At 30.9% G+C, this 25,553-nt stretch overlaps 1 protein-coding gene across 2 annotated transcripts in view; it reads right to left on the bottom strand.

Annotated features, from left to right (window-relative positions):
* The window catches only part of LOC109609133 (nephrin-like), a 199,636-nt gene that overhangs the window by 83,804 nt on the left and 90,279 nt on the right, over positions 1-25,553 (bottom strand). For both annotated transcript variants that reach the window (XM_049961438.1, XM_049961439.1), the window contains one exon: positions 1,568-1,695. In XM_049961438.1, coding sequence (XP_049817395.1) covers positions 1,568-1,695 — 128 coding nt within the window. The remainder of the gene's footprint in view (positions 1-1,567; positions 1,696-25,553) is intronic.

Here is a 25,553-nt window from a genome sequence, read left to right as displayed (position 1 = left end):
TTATTGCCAGTAAATTTGTTCGCGGTTTTACAATTTAATATATTTTATCATCACAGAAAATGGTCTCATTGCATAAAATTATGCTATTTTATAGTGTAATTACACAATGTTTAATAATTACGTTGCAAGTAAAGTCTTTCAGGTATAAATTAAAACTTATAAAACATAAATTGGTTGAAGGTGTTAAAATTATGGTGAATGCGCAAATAAGAAATAGTAATATTTTGGAAAAATGTTTTTAAACAAATATAAATATATGTATAATAATGTGACAACAATAAAACATTGTAGGTGCATTTGGAAATACAAGTTTTACATTGTAATAATTGAATACAAAACATCTGGTTTAAGTGATTTATTTGAAGACAAACAAAAGCCTGATATACAATTGGGTTTTTGTTTTCGTTATACATAATCCAAACGCCCCGCATTCAGATGCTGTTCACCTCAGATTGAACAGAACCACGCACCTTTCATATATATTCTCGCACTCCTATGCAAATACGTTTCCTATTTCGCTTGTAAAATAAGCCCTTCTAATAAATGTAAATTACTCCTGAATCGGCAGCTTCTGTTTGATGTTCTGAATAAGTTTATTATGTTGTCTTCAAATTCATGGTCGTTTTATTGCATATTTTAATACAAAAATCCGGACTCGTAAATGTTACTGTGTGTAAGAGATACAAAACGTTTTTAAATAACTGGCAATCAGATTTGAATAGATTTTCGTAAAATTTTGGGTGAACATGGTATAGAGTGAAAAATGACTGCTTTCAGTTGCGTTTTATAAATGAATAATTGTCCACGGCTACTTTTCGATATTAATTCAACTACACCCGGAGTTGGAACTGATTAAAACTTCTGCTTTTACACAAAATTCGAGGACGCATTCCCAAGGGCTGTACGTACACAAAAATAATCCGACAGAACACAAATGTGAAGTTTGCCAATTTCCTGCCTCGAAGAAATAATTAATTTGCTTTGCTGGCGGAGGTCCCGTATCAGGTATTGATAAAATTTCAGCTATGAACTGCCATAAATAGAAAGATGAAAGGAAAAAATTCCAATACGTCGTACACCAGCTTCTGACAACCAAAATAAACAATATTGGAAATATGTGGAATGAAATGTTGGATTTTTTATGAAACGAACGTTTACCTTAGCCAATTACATTTTAGGCAGTAATTTTAAATGTTTAAAAGGCTTGTTTGAGTTAGTTTGAAAAGTTGCTATTGTACTAATGCAAATCTGCCCGAAAATAAACTACATATTAATTTATTTTAATAAAGTAAATTTAGCTGCAAACTCATTTTGCACGGAATCTATTTTATATAACGTATATCAACAACATGTGTATGTACTATGTGCTATATGAAATTCAAAATATCTGAACGGTGTTTGCATGTATTAAGCAGTTTCAAACTTTAAACCCACATAGTTTTGGTTTTGTTTATGCATAGGTAAAGTTATGCTGTAAACAAATAAACACATGTGTAATTAATACGGTCTCCGTGTAGAAATTTTTCACTAATAGTTTTCAATTAATAAGCGTATATAAGAAACTCACCTTTGGCAACGGTTTTCCTCCTGTAGCTACGCATGTGAGGATGAGGCTGGCGCCTTGAGCATATGAAGTTGTTATTCCATTCTTAACGACACCGAAATCGTCGCTTACTTGAACGCTGGTTGGTGCAACTGTAACAAAATTTATGAATTAGTTTAAATTACGTTACTAATATAAACAATGTAATAGAGCCTTCGTTAAGAATTTTAATTGACTTACCCATACGACGTAGATTCAAAATGTTCTCAAAGAGTAACATTTCTTTGATTAAGTTTCAATTAGTTATTTTAGAAACTATATTCAATTATAAATGCAACTCTTGAATAAGGTACATAAAAAGAAACCTTAGTTTGTACAAATAAATTGCAATATTTGATTAAATTTCTAAGTTTATTTTTGTCCTCGTTTATATTTAAATTCAAAATGAGAAAATTTTTACCATGTGAATAAAAATAAGCCAAATGTAATTTCTGGTTTTGCATCATATTCTGTTACATGTAGCCTTTCGTTAATTAATTCACTGCAAAACTAAATAACATAATATTATATTAAATCTTAAATTATATTTTTATAAAAATAATTCAAAAACAACACGTATACTCGAAGAAAAATAAAATAGTATATAATTTCTTGAAATTGTTAAAAAAGTATGTTTAACAATTATGATGTAGTTAAAAAATAATAAATAAAAATTTATTTAAGAGGCATGTAAATATTTTTTATGATACATTTATTTTCTTATTTTTTAAAATTATGGCGACTGTATCAGAAAATAAAATTATTTGTACATTACTTTAAAATAAATAATTTTCTAGCGTAATTATGATTAATCAACCTAAACTGATTTAGTTTTAAATTACCTAGAGTGGATCCGATCAAATTAGAGATAAAATATGCTAAATAAAATTTGTAATCTTACTTCTGCTAGTTGCGGATTTGTCTTATTCAATTTTATTAAACAATATTTTTGTTAAAAATTTAAAAAAATATATGCATATTAATTAGGCCAAAGAAAATATACTAAATAATTATACATTTTTTTTTTTGAATAATTTAATAATTACGTTATAATTAAAACGTTAAAGTATTAGTCATAATTTATAACCCATAAACTGATTTGAGTGGCGTATAAATCTTTTTTTATAAGATATTATTTCACGTTTTAAAATTATGGCGGATGCGTAAAATTAGAGGTAAAATTTTATGTCATTACATAAAGTAAATAATAGCAACATTTAATAGTGCAGTTATAATTTGTAAAGCATAAATTGATTTAAGAGGTATGCAAATGTTTTTATAGGATTTACTCATTTTAAGTTTTAAAATTACCTGTGGCAACTGTGACAGAATTACATTTAAAAAAATATGCTAAATATAATTTCTGGTGTTACATCATATTCTGCTTGTTGCAGGTTTTCGCTAATTAATTCACTGCAAAATTATACAACATAATGCTTTATTAAACCTCACTAAACTACATTCTTGTAAAAATAATTTACAAGATTCATGCATATTTATTAGAGAGAAGATGAATACAAAAAATTATATATATTTGGAAATATTTAATTATGTATGTAATATAAAATTTATATTGAAATCAACTTTTAGAAATATGCAGATGAAATAGAGCCTTTGATGGTAAGTGTTATGTGCTGCCATAACCAAATATTTAATATACGAAGCACACTAAATTAAGAAATTCTTAATGAATTTTGCTCCTGGCTGGTCTAATGAAAATATATTAAGGTCACGTCACTGTGATTTCTCCATTCCAACATAACGTTTTATTAAACACTTCTTATTCTGTAAAAACTAATCGTAAATGATATATGCAACAAAATTTGTATGAAGTAAATAAAATAAAATAATTCAAAAATCATTTAATTTAGCTATTCATCATACAGTAATTTAGTTTCTCGTCGAGCACCGTAATCACTGCGGATATCCTGTTTTAAGTTAATTATATCCAAGAGGCAGCGACGCGTGGTGGGCGCCCTTGTATTTCATAAATTTCGACCGCCCTCGCCAAAGAAACAGCCCCATAATGTCGACGTAAATATTTAATTCTATTTAGGGCGAAAGATGACCCGAGAACGTTGAGAATTCTATTTGTAGGCCGGGCGTGGATGGCAGCGTGGAAATAATGAACGCGGCATCCGATTCACATTTAGCGTTTTCGCTGCAAAGTTAATCTATACAAAACACTTCGAGTGAGAGTCCCCGGGCTTGTATAATTCAAAAGTGCGGTCTGAAGGGGAATAGATAACTGGGTTGTTCAGACAATCGATAAAATAAATCCTTTTGTCGGGAATGTTGTTTCATTTATATAAATATTCACGCCGTTTTGCTCGCCATCTCGATAAACATTAATATGTATGCATAAACTGAAAAATATCAAATCCATGGAAAAGTGTTTCGTTCTTTTAAAAATAGTTCTTTATTGTCCTTTTTAATTTCGTGGTAAAATTTTTCCTTTACCGCGGCTTTATTCAACCGCCGAACAATTGAACATTTCGAAATTACCGTGGTATATTTATTCAATATGATTTTATTTACAATTGCCGATTTACCTATTGTTGCATTCAATCCACTGCCATTGTGTATTCTCTATAGGTGGCTATCCAATTTTAAAATCAAAAATTTTAATAAAAAATATTATTTTTATTATTAAATAAATCCGCTGTTTGAATTACACAGTTTGTAACAAAACCGTTGAACTATACAGCTGGGGTTAAATATTCGAATCTATCAATATAATACGAAACAAAATTGTTAAAAACTTTTTATGCGGTCAAGATTTACTTTTTATGAGGCTTTTCGATCACAATCTCTACAGCTGATATATAAAACGACTGCGGGAGGAAACCATTGATCCGGTCTTAGGCGTGACACTGATCCGAACCACCAGAAAAATCCAGCATTAGGCCCAGAGTGAATGAAAGTGTAACAAACCATTTGAATAAGGGCAGGGATTTTTGCTAACCCAACAAACCAATTATAATATTGGATAACATTAAAGCGATATGTCGTTAATTTGCTTAATTTAAAATGAAATTCTTTGAGGGATGGCTCCGTCAGTACTTGGACCATTTTACCTGCGGTCCATAATATTGAAATGGATCATAAGTGCTCATTAAATAATCGTTAACCGTTCCTAACGAGGACCGTAATTTGAGAACACATCCTTCTATATTTAGAGGCAAAACTCGGAATGAAACTGACTGGCAAAACAAAGTGCGATAAAGGAAGCGAACAGAAAAAGCAATCCATTTTAATGGAACCTGAGAATGGTGCTGTCAATCAATTCGTTTTACGTTCTAAAAAGCATCAATTCCTAATTAACGAAGTTACGGAAATATGCACAAAGCAAGTTTTCAGTCAATTATAAACTTTTAAATGTTTTGGCCTACTCTTATAGAGTCAAATAGAGTGAGTAACGGTATAGTTAAGGAAATTTTAGACTAAACTGGTTACTTTTAATAACTGTTTATTTGCCCTTTTACTCAAAGGCTGAAGTTAACTTTTTAGTCAAATTATTTAACAGACAATTAAAACTTTATTAGTGTTAAAATTTTCTGGAGACAAAGTGTAATTCGATTATCCTTGCTTTGAACGATTATACCTTACATTCATAAATTATGCTAAGTAAATTATTGTTAAATATCACATTTTAATTGGTGCCAAGATAAACAAAATAAACTAATTGAGCAAACAGCTAAAAATTAAAAATTGGACTGACTCTGGTGACTGACTGATGTATTGTGTACCGGGTTACAATCTCAGTCGTTTTAAGCTTAAAAATCATTTTAGATTTTAATCCATTAAAGCTGAACTAAAAACAAGTGTGTGTTATCTTCTCAAACTTCTCCATTTCCCCCATTTCGCTCGACAAACTTCCTCGCAAAACAGCATAACAAATAACTAAACTTAATATTAATGCCATGATATATTTCAAGCGAAACATATTATAGCTTATATATCTAATTTTGCGTCGGCTTTATTAATAAAACAGATTACCTGCTCCATCCCTTTCGGCCGTCATAAAGCAAAATATGGCCATTCAGCTTTTAGGTAGGACCCGCGTATGTTCGTTGCCAACTAAAGGGAAACTGCTTTAAATCAAACTTCAAACGTGGAAAACAAAAGAGCATGCAAATATCTCTAAATGTTTGTCTAGGGACGTTCGTCCGGATCGAGGGAATGAAGTTAGGTCAAACGGTACCTAATTCAAAACTACGGAGCCTTTTTAAATATTTACAGGACCGAAGCGCTATCTCCGTCCGACATGCCAATAAAAATTAATTGCACTACGAAAATATGCCACGGCAAATAAACATCCGTTTTATAGGTAAATACGCACCCGTGCGTGGGTCAACAGAAAAGAAAATACTAATAACAATTCGGTCAGATATTCGTATTTTCACAACGGGTTGAAATTCCGCATTATATATACGACTGGATGCTGTCACAGTTTTTTTTTTATAATTTTTAGTTTATTTGCGAAGCAATTTATAAAGTTGGTGGCCCACTGAACGGGTTTGTCACAAATTATACCGACTTCGGTATGCGTTTTATTACGAAAATATCCATGTAATGGCGTTTAAAGTGCATAAAAATGTTCAGTGTGTTTCAGCGAATAAACTATGCCAGAATTGTGCTACACTATATGCACGTTAATGTTCTGCATTTTACACAACAAGCGCGGTGAGATCACGAATACTAAGTACAACATTTTAACTAGAGTCCCAATTTCAAATACTGAACTTATATTTATAACCGTGTTTTGGTCCAAAGATGTAAATGGAAATGCATCTAATGAATTAATTGACTATACATTTTAAATTATTATCTTTTGTACTCTAAAAGGATGTCACAATTAAATTTTTATAATAATTACCCACGTATAGTTATAGTATAGTTTTAAAAATCGTTCAACATTTTTGATATGGAGCTTAAATCAATATGGCCAAATTTGCGACAGTTACTCAGGTTTCGTTCGGTATTAGGTCTCTTAATAAAATATGCCAAGCTTGCCTTCCTCTAGTTTTACTAGGTCACATCTCCGAAATAAAATTATGTCGTACGCTCGTAACATTTTTTGGGAGCATAAACGCTGATTAATAATCCAATATTTTGCCAGAAACTGGCAACACCGATGGAATCCAAATTACACCGTCTCCCATCCGCTGCAACTTTACGACTTGGTCAGCGGAAGAAAAAATTGTTTGCTCTGAAAATGAAGAATATCTAAGGCAAAAAAATAAATCGACATCTCCGAACATACAATTAGGATGCAGTAATCGTCCTGCAGGCCAGTTAAGTTTTATAGGTTGGCTAACGGCAACATTCCGGTTTATTCATAAGGTTTAGACTAACTAAAATCGTAATACAAGTAAAACCTCGCCGGGGCAACTACTTTCGGAATTATCTGGAGAATGTCGGCAGCCAAATATTGCGAATAATTTAGGATAATGGCAGTCGAAAACAGAAGTGGGTCAGTCAGCATCTAACAATCGATTTTAACCAACCGGTTCCTCCTTTATTTTGTCGCATTTCGACAAAAACTGTACCAGAGAACGAATATACGTTGTATGGCAATCCAATAAATTGCTACGGTTCCACTTTTTGTTGTATTGAATTTAATTTAGGGCATAATAACAAAAGGGAATGTGATACGCAAATTCGATATTTCTAATTACGATTTCAATAAAGGTAACAGATTAAATAAAACAGAAAATAATGTAATTACTATTTTTCACAAAAATACTTTATGTTTACTGTAGTTCTCAAGAAAAATATGTTGGATAAAAAGTATATATAATAAGAAATTAAATTAGTTTTTCTAGATTTATATTTTAAAAATTTTAATAAAACAGGGCATAAAGAAAAAGTAAAGCTGAAAGGCTCTAAAGTAAATTAAGAAACTGCGCATAAAAATGAGTTTGTCATACCCACATATCACGTAATTATGTTTATTTAATCTGAACGAATTCGTGTTGTTCCATTCTTTTTCCCTTTGCTTAAGCGAGCCCATTTTAATTTGAGAGTCCCTTAAAAATTTACGTCCGCCCGGATTATCTCGGCGTTTTAAATATAGGCACAGCCCGGGATAATATGATGTAAGTTTTATTTAGGGTGGTCCCGCTGAGATCTATAACTTCTGGCGTTTCGGTAATAATTTGTTCTAATGGGGCCCACTGTCAACGTAGTGGGCATAAAAATGTTGGAAGAAGAGAAATGTCAATTGTGCGCATTCTTTACAAGTCATTGAATAAAACAACTAGGGCGCAATGACTGCGGCCGCAGCCGTGAAGTTGCCCATTTCCTCCGCGCCTTTCAATACGATGTTTGTGGTGTCCGGGTTTTGGGTTTTTATTACTTATTTACCACGTGGCGTTGATTAATTGCTGTTGGTTTAGGAAGACCTCCAAATGTCCTTATGCATTCGATTGAAAATGCCGGCTCTCCCGTCCATAATTAATGTTCGAGGGCCGCTAATTGTGAGTGGAGAGGCCGTGCTTTAAATTTAAATAGACTCATATGTTGCACGGTTCTAAACCGGAGAGACTTTTGTCGGCAACTCTCGGCGAAGTTTTCGCCTAGCAAATTATAACTAGTGGTTAATTTATAGTACATTATCTTGGCTGTAAGCCTATTAAATTACTTAACGCGAGTGCAGCCAACTAATAGTCCACACCACTCCAAACTTACGGTGCAGGCAAACCCCAAAAGTACGCAGTGCATCACTGGATTTAGTTGTAGGTAAAAGTTTTCGAAGTGCAAGATGTAACTCGTATATACGTTAAGTCAAATATAATGTCACAGGCAAATTGTATGGACATGTAGCAGTGAAGTGCAGACCCATTTAGTTTAATTGCAACGTAACCGGAATCGATAAAAAACGGCTAGCCAGAATGGTAACAATCGAAGCTGAACATTTACTAACAGGCAAACGAGTCCGTTTGATTGGCCCGGTTTTTGTTCGGTAAAATAGAGCGACACGATAACGTGAGTCATTTTAGTGCATTTTTCTTAATTTACAATGTTGCCAACGAATTCAGCACGTGTTGGTTCCGCAGACACAAATATAACGAAATTCAAATTTGTCACGGAAATTCATTCACACATACAAAGGACGTTTTGTCGTTCATTGTAACCCGCTCTATACAAACTGAAATATTCAAGTAACCGAGCTAAAATTTGTTATTTGGATAGTAGCGTTCTGATATTTTATTCGTTTTTCCAATACATAACCTCGAGTTTTAATTATTACAGACTTTAATTTACAAATAATTGTTTGTTTTTATATACAGAATCATTATTCAGATCAGGATAAATTTAAAGTTACTGTTGATTATTTTCTCTGATAATATAATTTCAATATAATACCCATTCTTTTATTATTTGAAAATACTGTTAAATTTAAATAGAATTGTTGTTGTAATGTACCAGGTGGAAATACCAATAACACTAGCCATAATGGCCATAAAAGTTCGTTCTACGACCGGTTGCACGAAAAAGTAATTAAATCACTTTTAATGGCATTAATGAAGTGAATGTCTAATATAAATACGTGGTATAAACAATGAGTTGCATGTGGGGATATCATCGTTAATTTTTGATATTTTAAAATCATGAAAAGTAATAATGTGATGAAACAATAAAATAACCTTTTAAAGTTTAATCTCATAAAACCAGATCAAAATATTAATAAACATCCAGATGAATTTTTCAGCAGTTAAAACGTGTGTCAGTGATTTAAAACTTTTTGAATTAGACACGGTATATTTTATATTTTATGCAGGCATTACAAATTCACACTGCAAAATAAATTATGCAAATTTTCAATAAAGTTTTCTGAGAATAGTTTACACCGAAAAATGATAAAACGCCTTCATGGAAGCTATAAATATGCAACTCGCTAAAACTTGATGGAAATAACTTTAGAACTTGTATCTAATATAAATATGAAATGGTCTTGTTTTTAATCTATGTAAGGATAAAAATTGTTTTAAGTTCGTATGTTATTTCGAGAAACTCATGTAAACCAAAAACGGTGGACACAAGAGTTATGTCAATCGGAGGGAAGATGTATGTAAATGCAATTATTTTACATTGTGCACAGTTCTACATCGAATCAAATGCGACATAACAATATTGTTTAACATAATCAGCGTTCATCTGGGTTATTGAATCACAATAACTTCCGGTATTGGTTAATTACATTGTCCAATATATTTCTATTAGAATTCATTGGCAGTCATGAGCGATGGTGAATTTATAAAAGACATTGAATAATTCATTACACAAAATACAAATTTACTAAATTAATATCCGAATTAATGATGATTCGCAAATGAATTGTACGAATTGTCCCACTACTGATTTACGTTATTTGATTAATAAAATATTCATGTCTATTGACACGACAATGATATAATTATGCAAGGGATGATTTCTGTAGTTAAGTATTCAGATTATACTATAAAAAAAACTTTTGGAAACTAAATTGACAAATAACAAAATATTTACAATAAAAGTGTTTTCAAATCTGTAACTATAAAAATGCGGAATGAATTTCATTGGAATGGATTTTTGCTGCACAATGGTTATAAAACTTAACTGCCTTTTCTGGCATACTGTAGTTTTCTCCAATTATACTCTAGCTGTATAAAATATTCTCGGTATTATTTAACGTGCAAAACTTGTGCACTTTCCTTGGCGTTTCTTACTTTATAGCACTTAAAATTTGTGCCATATTCGTAAAGAAAATTTTAGTGCAAAATTAAAATGTGGGGCGAATTTAATATATATTTTGTTATGAGGTTATTATGTTTATAGTTAAATGTTTTATCTTAAGGATGCATATAAATAATTTAAATCCGATTGTAAAAGATTTATCCTAGAAGTATGATGAAATATACTATTCTTTCACATTTTAGTGTCATAACTATATAGAAGTGTAAACAGGGTATTTAAATTCAGAAGGAGTGTGTAGTTGAATGCATAATTTCAGAAACGCAGTGAAGAGATGTATGTAAATTATCTTGTAGGTCAAAAAAAGAGAGAAAAATAACTATTCTCTCTACCCTTGTTATATAAATGACAAGCAACAAACGCAAAAACATTAAAACGAACTAAACTTCCATTCCTGAAATTTCTTTACACCATTTCCCTTTTACTGCGTTTTTTCGTTGTTTTAGATGATTGGACTTTTTATTCAGATACTGTTGTACAGTTGAACGGAATCAATAATGAATAATATTGTGCCAGAGAAGTTTTCTAAAGAGAATTCATTCTTGCATATAATTAAAAAATAATGTACAGACGTTTAGATATGCTGTCAACTTTCACGATTTTATCATTTTTGTTTTTACTAATTTATTTACCCCTAAAATATCCCTTTATTAATGACATTTACAGGAAGTAGAATAATAACATTAAGATTAATGCTGTAGTTAAACAATACCTGGGGGTATAACGACAATGAACAAAAACTCTAGGGTGACTTAATTAGATTATGTTGTTTGAAAAAAGATAACTAACACTTGTTATACTACGATATTAATTTCGTTTTTCTTCTCGAATATACCTTTTTAATTAACCTTCTTTGTTGCTCATAAGTTATTAATGAATACAATTATTTATTCTCACAATTAATTGCCTTAGAATGTTATATATAGTAATAATGAACTACGTTTAAGTACGAATTAATTAATATTAAATATCAGGAAAAAAAACAGAACGAGTTCACAAATCATCAGCTTTAGATTTGAATAATAATGGGCGTAACTTACGTTCGCACTTTCAGTTCCTCTGAGATAAAACGTTTAAATTATTGCCAAAGTCCCAAGTTGAAATCCGAGTCTACAATAACCGATTTTAAAACCAGAACCGAGGTATTTCGCCTCTTAAGCCTAGGAACATTAATAATTATGGACTTTCTATAACTGCCACATGGCATATTGTGCGGAAGCTAAGAGCCCGCTCATATATCAGACGTTCATTCTAGTTTCTTTAATAAAAAATCGCTGGTGATCTCTCTACTCAATGACCTACTAAAGGGAGGGTAAAGTTGGTTTCTAAGCGTTCTGTCAACTGTGTAAGTTATGAAACCACATTCGACTTATCCGGTGACATATTGCTCATGAAAGGCTTTCCCAAATTAAAATGTCCTTTAGCGTCCTATTTACTTTTTAAATCTTTTTTGAATCCCGCATCTTGTATCGTGTTTATATACAGCTATATGGAATGATAACAAGATGCTAAGTAAATGTTAATATAATGTGATAGTGGTGCGGAGAAAATGGGATAGACATTAAATAGAACATGCTCCTCCTATTACTGGGTAAACCGTTCTCCAGTTTCGGAATCATATAATTTAACCGACCAGGCAAGTTTTGAATGCAAGATGACAAAATTATATGAGTGTTACGTTCGTTTCCTGGTCGCGGTCATCCCACCCAAAATCCGGGCTTTAATTAACTTGCATCCGGAATTATCCGGCCAACTTGTCAAGCGAAACTGGGAGCCCCATGAACTAATGACTAGCGGTGCGTCGAGATCGCATCAAAAACCTATTTAGCTTGGCGTGTAATAAACTAGTAACTATTTCGGACGCGCGATTCCCGTTCCCGCGTTAAGTGTGTTTCAGATTTCGAGGACTTAATTCAATTCCGACCGCGACAAAGAGTGTGCGGATGCCACCAAACAAAGTTATAACGGGAATATTAAACGCTGATCCCGGGACAACAAAGCTTTCGACAAAATAGTTTCCTGCGGATTTAAACAAGTTACAGAAATCTAAGTTATAATCCACCGCTGACTTGGTTTCAATTAGTTCATTTAATGGCGAGTCCCGAACAAGGGCTATTTAAATTATTCATCATATTACTCCGGCATTATCAATTAGGCTTTGGCGTATATCTTCGTTAAATATTTAGTTATCAGTTTAATGATGTAACTGTGGAAACTACACAAGCTTCAATTTACCATCTGCCTTTAAAATTGTCCGACGTATTAATTTGATCTCGAATTTCAAATTAAATTTACCTGTTCAATATTTTTAATAATAATGAGCTGAAATTATTAATAAAACAATTGCCATGCCCATTTTTTTATTGCTAAAAGGTCACGTATGAGACACAGAACCAATTTATGTATCAGTTTACATTTTGAGAATTTTTAAAATTATTATTTTTGGGGCGTCTCTTGTGAATTTCAATTTCTATTCGATATTCTTGCGGAGAATATTTTTTTAGTATGTCCTGGAAATCGACCTACGCATTCTGGATATTATAGAATTTCAGAGTTGCCGGAACCGTGTGTAACTTTCAAATACTTGGGTAAATTTAAGAATTTTTATTTAGGATTTACAAAAAAAAATGGGGTCTTCAATAATACAATTTTAAATTGCTTTGCAGCAAAGAAATTTTCTATGTATATTTATGTTGAAAATTAAATAATGTATGGTACAACTTTCTTTCTTTCTATTCCTAGAAGAAGATAAGTTAGTTAAATCTAAATACCGCAAAAAGCATTTGTGTGCAAAGCATCATAAAATATGAACGAAAATAGAGCAAAATTAGATAAGTTTGTACGGCTCAGCAAATTTGTGAAGTTATTTTTCACAAATTCATATTAAAATGCAATAGCGACGTTCGCGGAGTTCACCCCAAAAGTCATTAACATTCCACATAATACAAACATCAAAACGCCATGTTTTCACTAAACCTACACCACCAATTACGTAAAATTACATCTGTATTGTAATTCCCCACTTCCCGTTTATTTCCTGCTAATTTGCGTTGAACGTTTATGCGACCTGTCTAAATTAACTGTTAATACTTTAGAATCGGCCTGCGGAAATATTTTTCGGCAATAAAACGTCCCCAGCCTCGAGTCCGACGAAATTCGGGATAAATCTGAATCAGCACTATTCCACTTATGTATTAAGGGAAGCAATAAAATAAAGACGTTATCGACCGTACGAGAAAATGGGACTACATCAATAATCTGGACTCAGTATATTTTTATTTAGATATTATGCAGTTCGATCCGGATGTTGCAAAACATAAAATTATAATCATACCGAATCGCATAAATCCACCAGCAAACCGAACCAAGAAATTACATTATTCTTTAAGATTCTCCATCATTGGTCGGGCATAATATAATAGATCCGGGAAGAAGTTTTTATTTGCTGTCGACTGTGACTTTGTGAGATTTGAATAGGAAAACCTTAATTTTCTTTCAACAAACTATCTGAATAAAATTTAATCAAAGAAGTTTTAAATAGATTGACTATTTATTCATTTGTACCTAAAGTAATAAGATCATTAGAAATATTTATCTTCGTTGGTCATTGTTGTTTGAAGTCTTTTGAACATCAATTAAATTTGAACGTACCGGACTGTTCAGTAGCAGTATTAAACTATTAATTAGATAACTATTAACTATAGTCCGGCCTTCAATTATTAAATTAAACGTTTCAATTCCCTTCGACTATCTGCTGGGTCAATTACATAGTTGCGAATCCGGACGCACAACTTTAAATGCAGCAATCGAAACTTTGCCGGCCTATATTACACGATATACGCGCGTCCTTTGTCAGATTTTATCATGGTAGTTTTAAAAGACGATTAAGCAAGCTCTCTATGCGCAAAACTTTTTTATGTCTTTGTTATGCGAGAGCAACAAAACTGGAACGTAAGCCTTACATTTTGACAAAAATAACATTTTAATTAATGAAGTCGAAAAAGTAACTTACAATTAGTTTTTACTGGCGGTATGATACTGGTATTTTATTATAATCCATATGACATTTAAATATAACCTAAGTACATTTATCTTTATCCATGAACATAAAATAGTTTTTTGAAATATTAAAGTTATGACTCTTCCCATGTTTTATGACGATAGTAAAATATATAATAAAATATAAATTTACGTGTACAAATCAAACGTGCTATTTAATAATTGAATCGAGATTGCAAACGTCGTTAACATTAAATATTTAATGTACGCAAGATTTGAGTAACTCGAAATATCAATTATGAAATAATGTAACGAAAACAACCAAAACAAATAGACCGTTCGACAAAACAATGGTCAAAAATAAATAAAAACAACATTGTCTTAATGAAATGAAAATAATTTTCGATGGTTGATGCCATAACGGTTAAGCTTAAAAAAAATGGCCACAATCAATAAAGGTGTACTTATTATTGTTATTGATTTTTTGGTACTCAATCATTTAATATTAAACAAGAGTTTTGAGTGTTTCTAAAAGAAAACAGATAATGGCTGTGTTACGTGTATATTTCTGACGTCGGGTAAAAAAACGGTTGCAGAAGGACGAACGGCAATCAATCATCCAAGTGTAGCTTTTAGACGATAAATTCCTTCAATCCTAACGGCAATGTTTGAAACAAATAGGATCCAACTGAACGTGATATTTAATGTTACACTTTTGTTTACTTATTCAATCAACTTAATTGATGATTTTAATCCGACTTAGATATGCCAAGTGCAAAAATAAAAAAAATGCAATAACGCGCTGGCCGTGTAAAAACACGGCGGACGACCAAACACAACCGTGCTGCAAAGATATAATCTAAAAGTTTATTCAGCCGCACAATGTAGCAATTAATGTGTCATTCAACATAACATAATTACATTACACACTGCACAACGCTGTATTATTTACTTACTCGAACTAAGCTTCGGGTTCAGTGCTAAATGTTTAGTTAAAAACAGATCGCGATTTGAGTGAATGCAGAGAGCGGCAAATGGAAAATATGGAGGAAGCTTGTACAAAATGAACAGCTTTCACATATTCACGCGTAATAAAGTCGGCTGCTAATTTTCTGCCGTATCGCGGCCAACTCTAATGTAAGTTTTCACTTACGGCCAGCCCGTAATGCGCACTATCCTAACATTTGTTCAAAAATTAAATTAATCAACGGTCTGATTTGGGTTCGATTCATTTTTTTTTCTACAAATTGTACAATTAAAGTATTCCCTGGGGCGGATTTAATCGCAATCTGTGTCAAAACTTCTTCGAGATATTAAATTCCATTTTTTCCATTTTTAGCGGAACACAATATTAAATTTTAGATTAAAGAGATAAAAGGAATCCTTTTATTTTACACTTGATGAAAATTATGAAGTCGGATGATAACTGCAAATTTTACAGTTGAAACATTTAGGGTTTAATTATATCATTTCACGTTCATATTATTTCTCTTTATTTAGCTTTTATAGTTTGGACAAACTAATTATCTTTTTGTAATTAAATAATAATAGTAATTATTCAATTTTGTTAATTATGTAAAATATGTTTATGCATTACTTCTAGGTTATACACAGTCATTTAAAAGTGATTTTATTCATTAATTACACTGACAAATGGAAAAAATACTGTGTGGTATTTTGAATGAGGTTATTATTTCGATTGTGCCATTCATCAGTAAATACATGTGCAATGAGCACTTAATGCTAGCATATAGCTTTAATTATAAACTGATCTGTTTTGAAAGCACATTTTAAAATTTCAAAGAGCATATGATGATATATTCGATTCAAATAATCATTACGTTTTGGTTAATACACTCTTTATATTACTTGTTGTGTTTTTTTATTTTTTATATTATTGTTAATTTAAAGTAGCATTATTTTAATTAAATTATTATTTTCTCTTATTGTTTTAAATTACAATATTAAAACTACTTAATTTAATTGAAATGTTTAATTAAAAAATGCATTAAAACCTTTAGTTTTCGTTTTGGTTACATAACTTTAGTCATATGTTGGTAGATTAAATAAATAAAAGCATTAATCTCAAACGCAAACAAAGTACACATAATAATTAATTTATTGTGGAACAGTTGATTGTTTCAAAAGGGTTAAGTTCAATTTTAAACTATAGTTCAATTAGTGAATTAGGAAATCTGAAAAATAAACATTTTAGTTCAAAATAAATTCTTCTTATTTGCAAAATTACCATACATAATGTTTTTACTTTGAATATATTTTTGAACTATTAATAATAATAATATACTATATTATTAAAATAATTTTTAGTAGTATTTGCATTTAGATGCAATAATAATAGTTTTTCTATAAATTCAATACAAATATATATTTCAAGGGGAATTTATAATAGAAATTGACATTTAAAATTCAATTAAAAAATGAACGTTGAATTTTTCAAGTAGAACCAACTGAATTTTTTTAATTTGTTCACAACATTAACTATACATTCGTCCTTTGAATAGCATCAAAAGCTCATTCTACACGTTAAATAAAAAATGGCAATTTTCCATCGCCAAATTTCATGGAGCTAAAATTAAATTACTACAGACTATAAATTTTTGTTTTGAGCAAAACAGAACATACATATTTCATGTTTTAATGCTATGTTGATGAAGTAATCCAATTGATACACCCCTAGTCAAGAACCTTTCAACGCCAATTCAAACTCCCGTCATGGATAAACATGTATCGCAGCATCGCGTGCTTCGAGTATACGTGCATCTTGCCGGAATTAAATAATAATTGCCCTCGGAACAGACGCAAAGAACAATAACGCGAAATTAAATACACGAATTTATGAAAGGGGGGGACCCGGTCTCGTCTTATTTATTTAATTGGGTCAACTGTTGAACGCCCGTAAAGTGGATCTATCCACATTCAGGCAAAATGGAGCCGGTGCTCTTTTGAGCGTATTATTTACTCGTCTGAAATGTAATTATTTAATTAGCGATTTATCATAAAATTCACCTTCGAGTGGGTCCTGAGCCGTTTGCGAACGAACTGAATTCGTGTTGCTTGATTCTCGCATCGGCAAGCACCTCTTCAAGTATCGACGATAATGAGAGAATTTAATGATTACATAATACCCCCCATACATAAGCAATTAAAGCTTGTAATTTCATTGTAACTAACTATAATAATAAGTTGTGAACCAAAAATTGAACTATGTACACCGAGAGTAAATAAGAAATGTGTTTTTATCAGTAATATACAGATCCTTTAGCATGTTATTTTTCAATTGCAAAAGTTGATTGAAGCTGTCTCCTCCATCACCCCAATTTCTACTTCCCTTATGTTGGATTATGGAAAATATTAGTTTCCATTTTATCTGGAAATCAAAATATCATCGCAATATTGGATTAGTTTATTCCATCAAAATTGATGTATTTATTATTATTAAAAACGTGGCATTGTGTAATTATGGTGTCTGAAAAAGCTTTGACCCAAATGGTGCGAGTGGAATTGATTGTTATCCCATGCGAAAATTGTATATAAGGACATGGATTTGGTGCAACACAAGGGTCCAGGGTAAAGAAATTGTAAAATTTTATTAGAAAAAAAGAGATTCGCACATTCCGGTTGGCATTGCCACGCCACCATAAAATACAATGTCTTGCGGGAGAAATTGACCTTAAAATAACTGAAAGCTTTTCGGGGACATAATAAAATTATATTGACCTTTCTCGGATGTGGTTTTTAGATTCGACGCAGGTCACATTTTATTTTAACAGAAATGCCTTTCTCTCTGTTCTGATCAAATTTGTTCAATACATATTTCTTTGGAGATTTCAGATGACTCAGATATTTGCTTTAGTTTAAGTCTGATAGAATTTCTTTTATACCTGATGGGCCTGTGTTTATTCTACCAGCGAAATATGATATATTGCGGGCATTGTTGATTTTGCGGCCTTATCTTTAATAACGCCGTATTAAATTGCTATTTAAACATTTCATGTCTCGCATAAAAAACAATTTTATATCCACTTCATCAACGCCATTTGCATAACAAAATATTCGGATTACGTCGATAAATTTTCCTAATTGAAGACGATGTCAGGTTGTTAAATTTAATGTAGCTTCTTATGAATGTATATAGTTTGGGTAAATTTGAAGATGTTAATTCAGTTATACGTATAACTTGTAAAAACAGCTAGGAGGTAATGTCGACGACACAACCAATTTGGAAACTTCTTGAACGCTTAAACGCTCCAAACCGAAATTGCTTTAAACTTAATATGACTCGAAGGAATCGTAACTAATGTATTACAAGACTGGATACAAATTCTTTCAATTTATTTTTATACACAACAAACAACAAAACGATCCATTACCTCTAAAATTTATATTTAAATATTTATAAAACGTATATTAGATTTCGGAATAAAACTAGGTTTTGTAAATAGAGCGCTTATCTGACCTCTGAAAATGCAATATACTAAGAATAAAATCTGACTATGGATTCTCGTCTATGTGAAAAAACAATAAAATATAAGGAACGGATCCGTCTCAAACAGAGACGTACTGTTTTATTTTAATAAAAAATAAATTGAACCTGGAATTCTATATCGCGCTGCCGATATGAATATAATAATATTGAAAGGAGTAAGGTATTATATCATTTTACGTATATAAATTTATATTTTCCGGAACTGTGAAGAATGGCATTCTCATACGTACATTGATATTTACAATAAATTGCACGCAAACTAATCATTTAACTTATGATTAATTTAAATAATTATTTTCAAACGGAATGGAACTATAATAGTGTTTTAATAGATGTATTATACAACAAGGGTGGATACATTAAAATTGTATCGTATACCATTATTATTCCAATATAGTTGCTAGTAAAATGTTTACATATCCTTAAATTTAATATTCCTTTTAAACTCTGACCGTAAAAACTTATAGGCTTTCACTGTACCTCCACTGCAAAGGATTTTTATGACGTATTGTTCTCAAAACTTTATGAAACAATAAAGACAAGATATTGCGTTGAATTAAACGGTTTTATTGCTAATGTAATTTTGTATTTTAACCAAAAAACTTCGTTTCGTTTTTAAACTATGATTTTTTTACGTTCATAGTTGCCATTAACCATTATATCTCTATTTCGTCTCCGGTTCACACCTCGAGCCAAAATCGATAAAAAGTTGACGTGTTATTAAAATTAAAAGCAATAAGTTCCTTCATCAAGAAAATTTCACCGAAATAACCACACAATTTGACCCGCAAAACCCCTCCATAAAAACCATGGAAATTCGGCTGCACTTAATCTTGTATATTTAGAACGTAATATCCGTAACCCCCATTATTTTTTACTGCTGTATTAAAAGCAGCTCTGTCGTATAATTCAATGATATACATCTGGGTGAAACGGAGAACAGTAAAAACGGCGGAGCCGCCAGTGTATCCGTCAACAATACAATAATCAGTGATGTTAGGTCAGTGCTGCGGCTTTTTACGTCATTTCGAAAACGTTTCGTAGCCAACCTTGTTTTTGTAATTGTTATGGTGTGATGCTGATGGTACGATTATGAACTTCACTTGAAAAATTGTCGATTGTGATTGTCTAGGTTTGCGCAACATATAATTTTGATTAATCCAATCATTCAAACTAGCAAACATATCAGTTTGAAACCTTGAACGTGCGGAATTAAAAACTTAATCATTTTCTGAAAGAAACTATTTCAATCGTATTACAAAGGCGATTTTAATTAAATGAAAGCGTCGGCAAACTCCAAAAAGGGCAACAATAAAAGCATTGTATTAAAATCGATGATTTTTACAGTACGTTCTAAAGTTTAGGTGCACCTCACATACACGTTCTCATTTTTATGCAGTTCATGATTTCAATTTCATCCGCCGGAGGATGCATTATCTTACCGCGCAGTAAAAAACTCGTAAAGTGCAAATCATAGGAATTACATTGTGGCCGTGGCCAAAATTGTATTTATTTCGATCGAGTTTATCGAATGCTGTTCTGTAAATAACGTGAGAACGAACCGTTGTTATGATTTTTGATATTTACACATGCATTTGATGATTTGATTAATATAGACACGTCTTTTTTGTCAGGGTTTAACAGACAAATAAAATGTATTAAATAACAGTAGTGTTGGTTTTATTTTATGTAATTCATGTCATTCGTCTTTAGTCTCTATGTACTAAAGATGATTCATATGACATAAAATTAATTAGTAAAATTATTATATTATTAATCTTAATTAAAGGTACATGTATTACAATTACATATACAATATACATATTATAAATTATGATTTATATAAAGGATTTTCTAATATGCGCACATAGCACTGAAGGGCATATTTTTTAAAATTTAAATAACATTTTGGGCTGGTAACTGCTTTTGAAAGTTTTATAAGTACGTTTAATTTGTGATTGGTATTTTAATTAATTCTACACTTATTTTTTGTGTACACCCATTATTATGAATAACTTCCAAACACTTTTTTTCATCAAGCAACAGATGGCAAATAATATTTGGATTCCTCTTTTGCCAGACAGAACCGTGAATAATTGCTGATCACTATACTTTTTGTGTCTTATATTGTTGTTCACTATCTTTCATAAGTTTTAAATAGGGTTTAAATCGGAAGATTGAGATGGTCAAATCATGAGATCAATTTTTTCCCTTAAAAACCACATATTTTGAAGTAAGCTCCGGGTTATTATCCTGTTGAAAATAATGTTTTAGTGGCATATTTTCACACCATGTACCATGTTGTTCTTCGATGGAGAGAGCCCATTTCAAATCCCGAAAGCAGCCCCATACTATTACTGACCCGCTGTATGATATCCTATATATATATATATATATATATATATATATATATATATATATCGTCGTGCTCCAATTCATTACGTAAATTTTTATGCATGACAATGATTAGAAGCATGCGTCTAAAATTAGGTAAAATTGAATAAAAGATAATTATGTTGAAGTTTTCGATTAGTAAATGCAAAGTCCGGATCTAAATCCAATTGAAAAGTTATGGAACGACATGAAGTTAACACCAAACACCATCAAATTTAGGTGAATTGTGGTTATTAATTGAAGAGTCGTGGAATTTAATTTCGACCGTTACCGATATCTCGTTGAATCGCCGTTTGCAGTCCATATTGACGAGCAAAGGGTGGCCAACAAAATATTAACCATTTTTTTAAGTTATGCATAAATTATTTAATAAATATGTATAAATGTATGTTAATTCTGCGATCACCAACACCGTGCTTTTATTTTGCTTAAGATTAAAGTAGAAATAATTTTACTACAGGTATAAAATGAATAATTGTAGAAAAAATATATATTTTTTTAAAATACAATATAAAATATTTTTTGCATTGCATTATAATCATGCGTTAACAATAAATAGTACCAGCCACCATTGCAATTCTATGATATTTCATTTTCATTCTTCTGACTGTTTTCGAGGCACAACCTCGTGGGTCACCTTGTAGATTGCACACGAAAATGATTGCATAGAATTGGTTTAACCGTTCACGTTGTCCATCTTATTTAATTGAATTAAATTAATTGTAAATTGTAATATATATTGCATTTACTGTTGATTAAGCGTTAAATTACCAATTATTGATGTATTGCAAGTTATTAGCCAAGCAATTACCGATTTTGACATATCTTTAATAAGTGAATTACGTGTACATAGATGAGCCACACTCTGTGGTTGACTAATCAATGCACGCTAAATTAGTATACGGTTTATGTGCAACATTATGAACAGTAATAAAAATGCAATTTTATTAAAGCAATAAAGATCGCATTCGTAAAATCATTATTATTAAATTAATTTAAATTTCAATTTATTTCTTATTCGAATTAAAGCCGAAACGGGCATTGCGGTTCCCACTATACAGAACGCAGTGAGTTATTGAAAGCGGGGACAAACCGAGCTCCCACCGCCACTTTCAACCAACCACTCAATTATGTTTTTAAATAAAGTTTCCCGCACCGAGAGTTCCGTGCATAATCACCGCCAACTGCTAAACTACGAAATAGTACGGAGTGCTGGAGTCCGACCCTGGACCGGGGGGGACCAGGTCTCTTGTTTCCTCGACCTCGCCGCTCCTTAATTTGTTAAACCGTTACAGATAAGATTAATAGAGGAGAATTTCCCTTCGGTTCATCCTCTCCTCGCTCTGCTCCGCTCTTCTCTGCGCTACTCCGTTTCGCAGGTTTTGTCATTGGCGGGCTCGCTCTAGTAATTATCAATTATTTTCGTCTTCGGCTAATGTTCCGGGTTCCAATTAATTTCTTCGCCAGTGGATTTTTCAATATCGGCACTATTCTCGAAACCTGATTCACTCTCTTTGATAAATGACGGTTTAACTACGTTTAACGTTGCAATAAAGGAACAAAATTACCCTTCATAATTTTAATTGTTTCGAAATTAGAAAATTATTATTGTCTTTTTTATTACCGCGATCTCTTGTCTAACCACAATGGCCAGATCTTCTAATATAATAATACGTTATTATTATTTGTCCCTTTGAATTAATATAACATTTCAAAAAATTTTATTAAATTATTATTTCATGAATTTCATTTATATTAAAATTTCAATATGCACCTTTCCATTACACCAAATGAACGTATGTGGGCGTTGGAAATGTGTTTATGAAATTTTTGTTATATTAAACTTCCGACAAACACGATAATTTAATGGTACGTCTATTACAAACAAATTTTAATAACCCACGAACATCCAATTAACAAGTTGATCCATTTTTTAGTACGTACACATGTAAATTAATTATTAAGTTTGTATGCAAATTAAATAGGTCAGGTTTTATACGTGCATATGAATATATTAAAATTTCTGTATCATTCAGTTATAAATTTCGCAAATCCATTATAAAATAAATCAGCTTCGTTATTTACACTTCCCGCTATGATATTTAACATGTAATTGGTCAACATTAAAATTTATGATTATTCACATTTTATGAAAAATGAATGATTTATATAATATATATAAAGGCCAGATTATTTTACTAGACGTTCGTTTGCCGACATAATTTCAGAAATGTTTTCTTATTGTTAGCTAAATAAAATTTATTCAGATATCCATTTCGTAGATGTATACTAAAGATTTGAATAACCGAACTGCATAAAATAAGCCACTGTACAAATAGAAAAAGCACATTGCAAGGATTCCGAAGACCTCCTCGTTTAGGTTTCGGTTGTAATGCAAACGTATACACTGCATTGGAGAGTTTCCTTCGTGCCTTTCATACTGATAGGGCCTAATCCCGTGCGATAAAAGGATTATGAGAAACAATGAATACTAATTTAACTGCTGCAATATTGGAATGCGTTTAGGCGCTTCTCGATTTTTATTTCATCGGTAACTTTTGTTGATTTTATCTTTTCAAATATGTTTAAATTATCGTGATACTTTAATATTTTTTATTGATATTGTGTGATTGATGTGATTTTATTTGGATTTCAATAAATTTTTCAATTATTTACACTTTAATATTAAAATTTTGTTGGTTTATTCTATAAACCCTATTTAATAAACATTTAATCGTTTGAAGTACATACAGAGCTCATTAAAACATTCGTAGTTAGCAAAACATGTTTCAATTAATCGCATTGAACATTAATTTAGAATAGGTCCTAATTTTCATATCTATTATATTTTAGTTGTGAATATGGAAACTTTTAATACATCGAAATTAATTCTTCGAGCTATGATTGTTTACATAAAATATATAGGATATGGTAATTAATCATCGTATTAGTGCTGTAATCTTCCATTTCTATGATAAATATGTATCCAAAGCCTATGCTTTCATCCATTGAAAAGACCCACACTAACAGCTTTATTGATTACAAAGTAAATTTAATACAAATCTGTATCTACTTTATAGCCATTTAGTAGGATTCTCTGTACATTTATTAAGTATAACATTTATTTAATAGACTCATCTGTCATTTATGGCAAGAACATTGAATAGGAATAAAAAAGTGCACTTTAGAAGCGCTAATGCAAAGATAATAGCAAGTAACTTAGTATTTTGGCGAATAATTTCTACACTTGTGTTCCTAAAGTACCTTTGACAACTTCTTTCAGCAGTCAAAGAACTATTTCATTGTGCATAAAGTTCTTGAGTGCGGCAGAAACTTTCCAGACAATGTATTCACAGATGTTGTAAGCTGATCATGAAATTATCATAATTAAGATTGGTGGAGGTCTTATTCACCTGGTCGGTTGAAGGCATCCCGGAAACTGGGTCAACTTAGATATTTCGCTCAGATTGCGACGGGTTCGAACATCTTATTTTCATTTCGACAATCATAGAATAAATTAAAATTCAGCCAATTTAATAAACGGCTTTATTTTAATTCCGTCATATATAAGTCTATTTTAAATTTCTGAACGTAAAATTCATTCAAAATCGTTTAAAATACAAATTAAACCGTACAATATAATAATTTTATTTTATATAAAAATGTTTATTTGTATAATATTACATACATAAAATACGTATATTTTTTAAATATTTCATCTGCAAATTTAATATTTTACTCTAAATTTAATTTAAAATTGTACTACTATGGGTATCATTTATAAATTTCCATATATTGTGATTTCTATGATGATTATTTAATTATAATTTTAATTAGCTTTACGTTTTAATTAATATATATATTTTATATCTCACAACATAATGCTAGTTAATTTTTACAGCTAATAATTATTATTATTAATATTATATATTTAATATTTTATTTCCAAAACCATGCAAAAAATAATATATATATATTTACATAAAACTATTTAAGTATGCTTGTTAGTAGCTTATTAATAATAAAAAAATATTCTTATAATAAATATTTCAATTGGACTCAGGGCAACAATATTTATAATAAATTTTATTTTACATATTTAATAAATTATATAAAAAATAGTTTCATAAAATAAACAAAGTGTAAAGTTGTTGCGTAGAATTTATTAACAAAATCATCAGTTGAAAATGAATGAATAAATAATACTTTCGTTCGCTCCAGAAGTTTTAAACAAATTTCAACATAAATAATTCATTTAAAATTTCCAACAAAAGCCCTATTTTAATTATTTATTGTTAAATATTAAATTTTGAAAGCCGATATTGGAAATAT

Source organism: Aethina tumida, chromosome 1, assembly GCF_024364675.1.
Source record: "Aethina tumida isolate Nest 87 chromosome 1, icAetTumi1.1, whole genome shotgun sequence".
NCBI classification, from domain to species: domain Eukaryota; kingdom Metazoa; phylum Arthropoda; class Insecta; order Coleoptera; family Nitidulidae; genus Aethina; species Aethina tumida.
Note: the sequence above shows the minus strand (reverse complement) of the source record. Positions and strands in the feature narration are given on the sequence as shown.